This window comes from Dendropsophus ebraccatus, chromosome 5, assembly GCF_027789765.1.
Source record: "Dendropsophus ebraccatus isolate aDenEbr1 chromosome 5, aDenEbr1.pat, whole genome shotgun sequence".
Taxonomy (NCBI): domain Eukaryota; kingdom Metazoa; phylum Chordata; class Amphibia; order Anura; family Hylidae; genus Dendropsophus; species Dendropsophus ebraccatus.
Window position 1 is genome coordinate 2,317,053 of NC_091458.1, and position 13,799 is coordinate 2,330,851.

General features: G+C 50.5%; 1 protein-coding gene across 1 annotated transcript in view; it reads left to right on the top strand.

The window, feature by feature from the left end:
- The window catches only part of HPX (hemopexin), a 63,914-nt gene that overhangs the window by 25,438 nt on the left and 24,677 nt on the right, over positions 1 to 13,799 (top strand). The window contains exons 2-3 of the mRNA XM_069969299.1: positions 10,766 to 10,836; positions 10,921 to 10,998. Of these exons, the coding sequence (XP_069825400.1) occupies positions 10,766 to 10,836; positions 10,921 to 10,998 (149 nt within the window). The remainder of the gene's footprint in view (positions 1 to 10,765; positions 10,837 to 10,920; positions 10,999 to 13,799) is intronic.

The window sequence follows — 13,799 nt, forward strand, 5'->3', positions numbered from 1 at the left end:
TATATACCAGCCGGGCAGGAGGTTATTGTGTATCCTGGTCAGTAAGGTGAGACCTGTGTATATACTCAGCTGGGCAGGAGGTTTATTGTGTATCCTGGTCAGTAAGGTGAGACCCTGTGTATATACCAGCCGGGCAGGAGTTATTGTGGTATCCTGGTCAGTAAGGTGAGACCTGTGTATATACCAGCCGGGCAGGGTGGTTATTGTGTATCCTGGTCAGTAAGGTGAGACCTGTGTATATAAACAGCCGGGCAGGAGGTTATTGTGTATCCTGGTCAGTAAGGTGAGACCTGTGTATATACCAGCCGGGCAGGAGGGTTATTGTGTATCCCGGTCAGTAAGGTGAGACCTGTGTATATACCAGCCGGGCAGGAGGTTATTGTGTATCCTGGTCAGTAAGAGTGAGACCTGTGTATATACCAGCCGGGCAGGAGGTTATTGTGTATCCTGGTCAGTAAGGTGAGACCTGTGTATAGTACCAGCTGGGCAGGAGGTTATTTGTGTATCCTGGTCAGTAAGGTGAGACCTGTGTATATACCAGCCGGGCAGGAGGTTATTGTGTATCCTGGTCAGTAAGGTGAGACCTGTGTATATACCAGCCGGGCAGGTGGTTATTGTGTATCCTGGTCAGTAAGGTGAGACCTGTGTATAGTTACAGCCGGGCAGGAGGTTATTGTGTATCCTGGTCAGTAAGGTGAGACCTGTGTATATACCAGCCGGGCAGGTGGTTATTGTGTATCCTGGTCAGTAGGTGAGACCTGTGTATATTACCAGCCGGGCAGGAGGTTATTGTGTATCCTGGTCAGTAAGGTGAGACCTGTGTATAGTTACAGCCGGGCAGGTAGGTTATTGTGTATCCTGGTCAGTAAGGTGAGACCTGTGTATATACCAGCCGGGCAGGAGGTTATTGTGTATCCTGGTCAGTAAGGTGAGACCTGTGTATATACCAGCCGGGCAGGAGGTTATTGTGTATCCTGGTCAGTAAGGTGAGACCTGTGTATATACCAGCCGGGCAGGTGGTTATTGTGTATCCTGGTCAGTAAGGTGAGACCTGTGTATATACCAGCCGGGCAGGTGGTTATTGTGTATCCTGGTCAGTAAGGTGAGACCTGTGTATAGAGCCCAGCCGGGCAGGTGGTTATTGTGTATCCTGGTCAGTAAGGTGAGACCTGTGTATACACCAGCCGGGCAGGAGGTTATTGTGTATCCTGGTCAGTAAGGTGAGACCTGTGTATATACCAGCCGGGCAGGTGGTTATTGTGTATCCTGGTCAGTAAGGTGAGACCTGTGTATATACCAGCCGGGCAGGAGGTTATTGTGTATCCTGGTCAGTAAGGTGAGACCTGTGTATAGAGCCCAGCCGGGCAGGAGGTTATTGTGTATCCTGGTCAGTAAGGTGAGACCTGTGTATAGTTACAGCCGGGCAGGAGGTTATTGTGTATCCTGGTCAGTAAGGTGAGACCTGTGTATATACCAGCTGGGCAGGAGGTTATTGTAGTATCCTGGTCAGTAAGGTGAGACCCTGTGTATATACCAGCCAGGCAGGAGGTTATTGTGTATCCTGGTCAGTAAGGTGAGACCTGTGTATAGTACCAGCCGGGCAGTGGTTATTGTGTATCCTGGTCGTAAGGTGAGACCTGTGTATATTACCAGCCGGGCAGGAGGTTATTGTGTATCCTGGTCAGCAAGGTGAGACCTGTGTATATACCAGCCGGGCAGGAGGTTATTGTGTATCCTGGTCAGCAAGGTGAGACCTGTGTATATACCAGCCGGGCAGGAGGTTATTGTGTATCCTGGTCAGTAAGGTGAGACCTGTGTATAGTACAGCCGGGCAGGAGGTTATTGTGTATCCTGGTCATAAGGTGAGACCTGTGTATATACCAGCCGGGCAGGAGGTTATTGTGTATCCTGGTCAGTAAGGTGAGACCTGTGTATATACCAGCTGGCAGGAGGTTAGTGTGTATCCTGGTCAGTAAGGTGAGACCTGTGTATAGTTACAGCCGGGCAGGTGGTTATTGTGTATCCTGGCAGTAAGGTGAGACCTGTGTAGATACCAGCCGGGGCAGGAGGTTATTGTGTATCCTGGTCAGTAAGGTGAGACCTGTGTATATACCAGCCGGGCAGGTGGTTATTGTGTATCCTGGTCAGTAAGGTGAGACCTGTGTATATACCAGCCGGGCAGGTGGTTATTGTGTATCCTGGTCAGTAGGTGAGACCTGTGTATAGAGCCCAGCCGGGCAGGAGGTTATTGTGTATCCTGGTCAGTAAGGTGAGACCTGTGTATACACCCCGGGCAGGAGGTTTATTGTGTATCCTGGTCAGTAAGGTGAGACCTGTGTATATACCAGCTGGCAGGAGGTTATTGTGTATCCTGGTCCAGTAAGGTGAGACCTGTGTATATACCAGCCGGGGCAGGTGGTTATTGTGTATCCTGGTCAGTAAGTGAGACCTGTGTATAGTTAGCAGCCGGGCAGGAGGTATTGTGTATCCTGGTCAGTAAGGTGAGACCTGTGTATATACCAGCTGGGCAGGAGGTTATTGTGTATCCTGGTCAGTAAGGTGAGACCTGTGTATATACCAGCTGGGCAGGAGGTTATTGTGTATCCTGGTCAGTAAGGTGAGACCTGTGTATATACCAGCCAGGCAGGAGGTTATTGTGTATCCTGGTCAGTAAGGTGAGACCTGTGTATAGTTACAGCCGGGCAGGTGGTTATTGTGTATCCTGGTCAGTAAGGTGAGACCTGTGTATATACCAGCCGGCAGGAGGTTATTGTGTATCCTGGTCAGTAAGGTGAGACCTGTGTATATACCAGCCGGGCAGGTGGTTATTGTGTATCCTGGTCAGTAAGGTGAGAACCTGTGTATATACCAGCCGGGCAGGAGGTTATTGTGTATCCCTGGTCAGTAAGGTGAGACCTGTGTATATACCAGCTGGGCAGGAGGTTATTGTGTATCCTGGTCAGTAAGGTGAGACCTGTGTATATACCAGCGGGGCAGGAGGTTATTGTGTATCCTGGTCAGTAAGGTGAGACCTGTGTATATACCAGCCGGGCAGGAGGTTATTGTGTATCCTGGTCAGTAAAGGTGAGACCTGTGTATATACCAGCCGGGCAGGAGGTTATTGTGTATCCTGGTCAGTAAGGTGAGACCTGTGTATATACCAGCCGAGCAGGAGGTTATTGTGTATCCTGGTCAGTAAGGTGAGACCTGTGTATAGAGCCCAGCTGGGCAGGAGGTTATTGTGTATCCTGGTCAGTAAGGTGAGACCTGTGTATATACCAGCCGGGCAGGAGGTTATTGTGTATCCTGGTCAGTAAGGTGAGACCTGTGTATATACCAGCGGGGCAGGAGGTTATTGTGTATCCTGGTCAGTAAGGTGAGACCTGTGTATATACCAGCCGGGCAGGAGGTTATTGTGTATCCTGGTCAGTAAGGTGAGACCTGTGTATAGAGCCCAGTCGGGCAGGTGGTTTATTGTGTATCCTGGTCAGTAAGTGAGACCTGTGTATATACCAGCCGGGCAGGAGGTTATTGTGTTATCCTGGTCAGTAAGATGAGACCTGTGTATATACCAGCCGGGCAGGAGGTTTATTGTGTATCCTGGTCAGTAAGGTGAGCCTGTGTATATACCAGCCTGGCAGGAGTTATTGTGTATCCTGGTCAGTAAGGTGGAGACCTGTGTATATACCAGCTGGGCAGGAGGTTATTATGTACCCTGGTCGTAAGGTGAGGACCTGTGTATAGTTACAGCCGGGCAGGAGGTTATTATGTATCCTGGTCAGTAAGGTGAGACCTGTGTATAGTTACAGCCGGGCAGGAGGTTATTGTGTATCCTGGTCAGTAAGGTGAGACCTGTGTATAGTTACAGCCGGGCAGGAGGTTATTGTGTATCCTGGTCAGTAAGGTGAGACCTGTGTATATACCAGCCGGGCAGGAGGTTATTGTGTATCCTGGTCAGTAAGGTGAGACCTGTGTGTATATACCAGCCGGGCAGGAGGTTATTGTGTATCCTGGTCAGTAAGGTGAGACCTGTGTATAGTTACAGCCAGGCAGGAGGTTATTGTGTATCCTGGTCAGTAAGGTGAGACCTGTGTATAGTTACAGCCGGGCAGGAGGTTATTGTGTATCCTGGTCAGTAAGGTGAGACCTGTGTATATACCAGCCGGGCAGGAGGTTATTGTGTATCCTGGTCAGTAAGGTGAGACCTGTGTATATACCAGCCGGGCAGGAGGTTATTGTGTATCCTGGTCAGTAAGGTGAGACCTGTGTATATACCAGCCGGGCAGGAGGTTATTGTGTATCCTGGTCAGTAAGGTGAGACCTGTGTATATACCAGCTGGGCAGGAGGTTATTGTGTATCCTGGTCAGTAAGGTGAGACCTGTGTATATACCAGCCGGGCAGGAGGTTATTGTGTATCCTGGTCAGTAAGGTGAGACCTGTGTATATACCAGCCCGGGCAGGAGGTTATTGTGTATCCTGGTCAGTAAGGTGAGACCTGTGTATAGTTACAGCCGGTAGGTGGTTATTGTGTATCCTGGTCAGTACGGTGAGACCTGTGTATATTACCAGCCGGGCAGGAGGTTATTGTGTATCCTGGTCAGTAAGGTGAGACCTGTGTATATACCAGCCGGGCAGGAGGTTATTGTGTATCCTGGTCAGTAAGGTGAGACCTGTGGTATATACCAGCCGGGCAGGTGGTTATTGTGTATCCTGGTCAGTAAGGTGAGACCCTGTGTATATACCAGCCGGGCAGGAGGTTATTGTGTATCCTGGTCAGTAAGGTGAGACCTGTGTATATACCAGCCGGGCAGGTGGTTATTGTGTATCCTGGTCTGTAAGGTGAGACCTGTGTATATACCAGCCGGGCAGGAGGTTATTGTGTATCCTGGTCAGTAAGGTGAGACCTGTGTGTATACCAGCCGGGCAGGAGGTTATTGTGTATCCTGGTCAGTAAGGTGAGACCTGTGTATAGAGCCCAGCCGGGCAGGAGGTTATTGTGTATCCTGGTCAGTAAGGTGAGACCTGTGTATAGTTACAGCCGGGCAGGAGGTTATTGTGTATCCTGGTCAGTAAGGTGAGACCTGTGTATAGAGCCCAGCCGGGCAGGAGGTTATTGTGTATCCTGGTCAGTAAGGTGAGACCTGTGTATAGTTACAGCCGGGCAGGAGGTTATTGTGTATCCTGGTCAGTAAGGTGAGACCTGTGTATAGTTACAGCCGGGCAGGTGGTTATTGTGTATCCTGGTCAGTAAGGTGAGACCTGTGTATATACCAGCCGGGCAGGTGGTTATTGTGTATCCTGGTCAGTAAGGTGAGACCTGTGTATAGAGCCCAGCCGGGCAGGAGGTTATTGTGTATCCTGGTCAGTAAGGTGAGACCTGTGTATATACCAGCCGGGCAGGAGGTTATTGTGTATCCTGGTCAGTAAGGTGAGACCTGTGTATATACCAGCCGGGCAGGAGGTTATTGTGTATCCTGGTCAGTAAGGTGAGACCTGTGTAAAATACCAGCCGGGCAGGAGGTTATTGTGTATCCTGGTCAGTAAGGTGAGACCTGTGTATATACCAGCCGGGCAGGAGGTTATTGTGTATCCTGGTCAGTAAGGTGAGACCTGTGTATATACCAGCCGGGCAGGTGGTTATTGTGTATCCTGGTCAGTAAGGTGAGACCTGTGTATAGAGCCCAGCCGGGCAGGAGGTTATTGTGTATCCTGGTCAGTAAGGTGAGACCTGTATATAGTTACAGCCGGGCAGGAGGTTATTGTGTATCCTGGTCAGTAAGGTGAGACCTGTGTATAGAGCCCAGCCGGGCAGGAGGTTATTGTGTATCCTGGTCAGTAAGGTGAGACCTGTGTATAGTTACAGCCGGGCAGGAGGTTATTGTGTATCCTGGTCAGTAAGGTGAGACCTGTGTATATACCAGCCGGGCAGGAGGTTATTGTGTATCCTGGTCAGTAAGGTGAGACCTGTGTATAGTTACAGCCGGGTAGGTGGTTATTGTGTATCCTGGTCAGTAAGGTGAGACCTGTGTATATACCAGCCGGGCAGGAGGTTATTGTGTATCCTGGTCAGTAAGGTGAGACCTGTGTATAGTTACAGCCGGGCAGGTGGTTATTGTGTATCCTGGTCAGTAAGGTGAGACCTGTGTATATACCAGCCGGGCAGGAGGTTATTGTGTATCCTGGTCAGTAAGGTGAGACCTGTGTATATACCAGCCGGGCAGGAGGTTATTGTGTATCCTGGTCAGTAAGGTGAGACCTGTGTATATACCAGCCGGGCAGGTGGTTATTGTGTATCCTGGTCAGTAAGGTGAGGCCTGTGTATAGTTACAGCCGGGCAGGAGGTTATTGTGTATCCTGGTCAGTAAGGTGAGACCTGTGTATAGTTACAGCCGGGCAGGTGGTTATTGTGTATCCTGGTCAGTAAGGTGAGACCTGTGTATAGTTACAGCCGGGCAGGAGGTTATTGTGTATCCTGGTCAGTAAGGTGAGACCTGTGTATAGTTACAGCTGGGCAGGAGGTTATTGTGTATCCTGGTCAGTAAGGTGAGACCTGTGTATAGTTACAGCCGGGCAGGAGGTTATTGTGTATCCGGGTCAGTAAGGTGAGACCTGTGTATATACCAGCTGGGCAGGAGGTTATTGTGTATCCTGGTCAGTAAGGTGAGACCTGTGTATAGTTACAGCCGGGCAGGAGGTTATTGTGTATCCTGGTCAGTAAGGTGAGACCTGTGTATATACCAGCCGGGCAGGAGGTTATTGTGTATCTTGGTCAGTAAGGTGAGACCTGTGTATAGTTACAGCCGAGCAGGTGGTTATTGGGGGTGACTGTGGGTAGCTGGGGCAGACTGGGGGTGACTGGGGGTAGCTGGGGCAGACTGTGGGGGTAGCTGGGGCAGACTGTGGGGGTAGCTGGGGCAGACTGTGGGGGTAGCTGGGGCAGACTGTGGGGGTAGCTGGGGCAGACTGTGGGGGTAGCTGGGGCAGACTGGGGGTGACTGGGGGCAGACTGGGGATGACTGGGGATGACTGGGGTAGACTGGGGGTAGCTGGGGCAGACTGGGGGTGACTGGGGGCAGACTGGGGGTGACTGGAGTAGCTGGGGCAGACTGGGGGTAGCTGGGGGTGACTGGAGTAGCTGGGGCAGACTGGGGGTAGCTGGGGCAGACTGGGGGTGACTGGGGGTAGCTGGGGCAGACTGTGGGGGTAGCTGGGGCAGACTGTGGGGGTAGCTGGGGCAGACTGTGGGGGTAGCTGGGGCAGACTGTGGGGGTAGCTGGGGCAGACTGTGGGGGTAGCTGGGGCAGACTGGGGGTGACTGGGGCAGACTGGGGATGACTGGGGATGACTGGGGTAGACTGGGGGTAGCTGGGGCAGACTGGGGGTGACTGGGGGCAGACTGGGGGTGACTGGAGTAGCTGGGGCAGACTGGGGGTAGCTGGGGCAGACTGGGGGTGACTGGAGTAGCTGGGGCAGACTGGGGGTAGCTGGGGCAGACTGGGGGTAGCTGGGGCAGACTGGAGGTGACTGGGGGTGGCTGGAGTAGCTGGGGGTGACTAGGGGCAGACTGGGGGTAGCTGGGGGTGACTAGGGGCAGACTGGGGGTAGCTGGGGGTGACTGGGGGTAGCTGGGGGTGACTGGGGGTAGCTGGGGGTGACTGGGGGTAGCTGGGGCAGACTGGGGGGTGACTGGGGGTAGCTGGGGCAGACTGGGGGTGACTGGGGGTAGCTGGGGCAGACTGGGGGTAGCTGGGGCAGACTGGGGGTAGCTGGGGCAGACTGGGGGTAGCTGGGGCAGACTGGGGGTGACTAGGGGCAGACTGGGGGTAGCTGGGGGTGACTAGGGGCAGACTGGGGGTAGCTGGGGGTGACTGGAGGTGACTGGGGGTAGCTGGGGGTGACTGGGGGTAGCTGGGGCAGACTGGGGGTAGCTGGGGCAGACTGGGGGTAGCTGTGGCAGACTGGGGGTAGCTGGGGCAGACTAGGGGTGACTGGGGGTAGCTGGGGCAGACTGGGGGTGACTGGGGTAGCTGAGGCAGACTGGGGGAAGCTGGGGCAGATTGGGGGTAGCTGGGGGTGACTGGGGGAAGCTGGGGCAGATTGGGGGTAGCTGGGGGTGACTGGGGGTAGCTGGGGCAGACTGGGGGTAGCTGGGGCAGACTGGGGCAGACTGGGGGTGACTGGGGTTAGACTGGGGGTAGCTGGGGCAGACTGGGGGTGACTGGGGGCAGACTGGGGTAGCTGGGGGTGACTGGGGTCAGACTGGGGGTGACTGGGGTCAGACTGGGGGTAGCTGGGGGTGACTGGGGGTAGCTGGGGGTGACTGGGGTCAGACTGGGGGTAGCTGGGGCAGACTGGGGGTGACTGGGGGTGACTGGGGTCAGACTGGGGGTGACTGGGGTCAGACTGGGGGTAGCTGGGGGTGACTGGGGTCAGGCTGGGGGTGACTGGGGTCAGACTGGGGGTAGCTGGGGGTAGCTGGGGGTGACTGGGGGTAGCTGGGGCAGACTGGAGCTTTATTTCCTTCAGTATAATCCCCCTCATGTGGTGACCTTATTACCGGGCTCCCTGCAGTATACGGCCATCTTGCTCTTCTATCCCAGAGGTGGGGGTGGGTGACCTCCCTGCCCGGCCCTGTAGCTGGGAGGAGAGAGCGGCCTCTAGTGGCTGGAGGCAGAATATACACATATATATACAGTCTCCAGCCAAAAAGCCTATGCTTTGGCTTCAATGCATTGGGGGCCGTTATGGGGGCGGGGTATGACATCACAGGGGGTGGAGCTTACTTAGCCGGGACTGGCCGGGACAGGGCTGGCGAAAAACTGGACTGTTGTCAACTATGTGACACATACACACTGTACACACACACACACACTGTGACACACACACACACTGTGACACCTACATACACACTGTACACACACACACACACACACGCTGTGACCCACACACACACGCTGTGACCCACACACACACACACACGCTGTGACCCACACACACACGCTGTGACCCACACACACACGCTGTGACCCACACACACACGCTGTGACCCACACACACACGCTGTGACCCACACACACACGCTGTGACCCACACACACACGCTGTGACCCACACACACGCTGTGACCCACACACACGCTGTGACACACACACACGCTGTGACACACACACGCTGTGACACACACACACGCTGTGACACACACACACGCTGTGACACACACACACGCTGTGACACACACACACACGCTGTGACACACACACACACGCTGTGACACACACACACACGCTGTGACACACACACACACGCTGTGACACACACACACACGCTGTGACACACACACACACGCTGTGACACACACACACACACGCTGTGACACACACACACACACACGCTGTGACACACACACACGCTGTGACACACACACACGCTGTGACACACACACACGCTGTGACACACACACACGCTGTGACCCAGCCACACACGCTGTGACCCAGCCACACACGCACACACACGCTGTGACCCAGCCACACACGCTGTGACACACACACACGCTGTGACACACACACACACACACGCTGTGACCCAGCCACACACGCTGTGACCCAGCCACACATGCTGTGACACACACACACACACGCTGTGACACACACACACACACGCTGTGACACACACACACACGCTGTGACACACACACACACGCTGTGACACACACACACACGCTGTGACACACACACACACACACACGCTGTGACACACACACACACACGCTGTGACACACACACACACACACGCTGTGACACACACACACGCTGTGACACACACACACACGCTGTGACACACACACACACACGCTGTGACACACACACACACGCTGTGACACACACACACACACACGCTGTGACACACACACACGCTGTGACACACACACACGCTTTGACACACACACACGCTGTGACCCAGCCACACACGCTGTGACCCAGCCACACACGCACACACACGCTGTGACCCAGCCACACACGCTGTGACACACACACACGCTGTGACACACACACACACACACGCTGTGACCCAGCCACACACGCTGTGACCCAGCCACACATGCTGTGACACACACACACACACGCTGTGACACACACACACACACACGCTGTGACACACACACACACGCTGTGACACACACACACACACACGCTGTGACACACACACACACGCTGTGACACACACACACACGCTGTGACACACACACACGCTGTGACACACACACACACACACACACACGCTGTGACACACACACACACACTGTCCACATCCTCCCTGTATGTTACAATGTGACACCTACACACACACACACACACACACACACACACACACTGTGACACACACACACGCTGTGACACACACACACTGTCCACATCCTCCCTGTATGTTACAATGTGACACCTACACACACACACACACACACACACACTGTGACATACACACACACTGTCCACATCCTCCCTGTATGTTACAATGTGACACCTACACACACACACACACACACACACACTGTGACATACACACATGCTGTGACACACACACTGTCCACATCCTCCCTGTATGTTACAATGTCTGCCCTCTGCTGGTGGGAGGGGGTGCATCTCCCATGTAATACTGTCCCTAGCAGAGGGCAGACAGGATTACATGCATGGGGTGTGCAGTTAGAGCGCCCTCCTCTGATCCCCCCTGGTACTTCGTCTTTTACCTGCCCTGTCCTCTATTACAGGTTAAAAGGAAGACACAATGACACCGGCACCAACCTGCACTCTGCCCCCGACCCCGACTACAAGGTGCCAGGTGAGCCGCCCCTACACTAGTGTGGATGCTGAGAGGTAGTCACAGCCCCGCCCCCTGGATGACATCACTCTTTCTTATCCTCAGGAATGGCAGATCGCTGCACAGATGAAGGCTTCGGGGCAATCACCTTAGATGATAAAGGAGTCATGCATTATTTCCGAGGTAACAACCATCACTCATGATATCACTGATCTGCTACACCGGCCTACACATTGTCAAAAGTTGGTTGGTTCCGAAATAAAATTCTCCATTTCTTAATGATTTTTATCTGCTGAATTCAAATATCACAAGGAAAAATGTGAATTGTCTCTAGTTTCTATGATATCTCAGAGTTCTCATGTGACTGTGAATTGTCTCTAGTTTCTATGATATGGGAGAGTTCTCATGTGACTGAATTGTCTCTAGTTTCTATGATATGGGAGAGTTCTCATGTGACTGTGAATTGTCTCTAGTTTCTATGATATGGGAGAGTTCTCATGTGACTGAATTGTCTCTAGTTTCTATGATATGGGAGAGTTCTCATGTGACTGTGAATTCTCTCTAGTTTCTATGATATCGGAGAGTTCTCATGTGACTGTGAATTGTCTCTAGTTTCTATGATATGGGAGAGTTCTCATGTGACTGTGAATTGTCTCTAGTATCTATGATATCGGAGAGTTCTCATGTGACTGTGAATTGTCTCTAGTTTCTATGATATGGGAGAGGTCTCATGTGACTGAATTGTCTCTAGTTTCTATGATATGGGAGAGGTCTCATGTGACTGTGAATTGTCTCTAGTTTCTATGATATGGGAGAGTTCTCATGTGACTGTGAATTGTCTCTAGTTTCTATGATATGGGAGACGTCTCATGTGACTGTGAATTGTCTCTAGTTTCTATGATATCGGAGAGTTCTCATGTGACTGTGAATTGTCTCTAGTATCTATGATATCGGAGAGTTCTCATGTGACTGTGAATTGTGTCTAGTTTCTATGATATCGGAGAGTTCTCATGTGACTGTGAATTGTCTCTAGTTTCTATGATATCGGAGATTTCTCATGTGACTGTGAATTGTCTCTAGTTTCTATGATATCGGAGAGTTCTCATGTGACTGTGAATTGTCTCTAGTTTCTATGATATCTCAGAGTTCTCATGTGACTGTGAATTGTCTCTAGTTTCTATGATATGGGAGAGTTCTCATGTGACTGTGAATTGTCTCTAGTTTCTATGATATCTCAGAGTTCTCATGTGACTGTGAATTGTCTCTAGTTTCTATGATGTCGGAGAGTTCTCATGTGACTGTGAATTGTCTCTAGTTTCTATGATATGGGAGAGTTCTCATGTGACTGAATTGTCTCTAGTTTCTATGATATCGGAGAATTCTCATGTGACTGTGAATTGTCTCTAGTTTCTATGATATCGGAGAATTCTCATGTGACTGTGAATTGTCTCTAGTTTCTATGATATCGGGGAGTTCTCATGTGACTGTGAATTGTCTCTAGTTTCTATGAGATCAGAGAGTTCTATGTGACTGTGAATTGTCTCTAGTTTCCATGATATCGGAGAGTTCTCATGTGACTGAATTGTCTCTAGTTTCTATGATATTGGAGAGTTCTCATGTGACTGTGAATTGTCTCTAGTTTCTATGATATCGGAGAGTTCTCATGTGACTGTGAATTGTCTCTAGTTTCTATGATATAGGAGAGTTATCATGTGACTGTGAATTGTCTCTAGTTTCTATGATATAGGAGAGTTATCATGTGACTGTGAATTGTCTCTAGTTTCTATGATATAGGAGAGTTCTCATGTGACTGTGAATTGTCTCTAGTTTCTATGATATCGGAGAGTTCTCATGTGACTGTGAATTGTCTCTACTTTCTATGATATCGGAGAGTTCTCATGTGACTGAATTGTCTCTAGTTTCTATGAGATCAGAGAGTTCTCATGTGACTGTGAATTGTCTCTAGTTTCTATGATATCGGAGAGTTCTCATGTGACTGTGAATTGTCTCTAGTTTCTATGATATCGGAGAGTTCTCATGTGACTGAATTGTCTCTAGTTTCTATGAGATCAGAGAGTTCTCATGTGACTGAATTGTCTCTAGTTTCTATGAGATCAGAGAGTTCTCATGTGACTGAATTGTCTCTAGTTTCTATGATATCGGAGAGTTCTCATGTGACTGTGAATTGTCTCTAGTATCTATGATATCGGAGAGTTCTCATGTGACTGTGAATTGTCTCTAGTTTCTATGATATCTCAGAGTTCTCATGTGACTGTGAATTGTCTCTACTTTCTATGATATCGGAGATTTCTCATGTGACTGTGAATTGTCTCTAGTTTCTATGATATCGGAGAGTTCTCATGTGACTGTGAATTGTCTCTAGTTTCTATGATATGGGAGAGCTCTCATGTGACTGTGAATTGTCTCTAGTTTCTATAATATCTCAGAGTTCTCATGTGACTGAATTGTCTCTAGTTTCTATGATATGGGAGAGTTCTCATGTGACTGTGAATTGTCTCTAGTTTCTATGATATGGGAGAGTTCTCATGTGACTGTGAATTGTCTCTAGTTTCTATGATATCGGAGAGTTCTCATGTGACTGAATTGTCTCTAGTTTCTATGATATGGGAGAGTTCTCATGTGACTGTGAATTGTTTCTAGTTTCTATGATATCGGAGAGTTCTCATGTGACTGTGAATTGTCTCTAGTTTCTATGATATGGCAGAGTTCTCATGTGACTGTGAATTGTCTCTAGTTTCTATGATATCGGAGAGTTCTCATGTGACTGTGAATTGTCTCTAGTTTCTATGATATCGGAGAGTTCTCATGTGACTGTGAATTGTCTCTAGTTTCTATGATATCAGTTCTCATGTGACTGTGAATTGTCTCTAGTTTCTATGATATGGGAGAGTTCTCATGTGACTGTGAATTGTCTCTAGTTTCTATGATATCTCAGAGTTCTCATGTGACTGTGAATTGTCTCT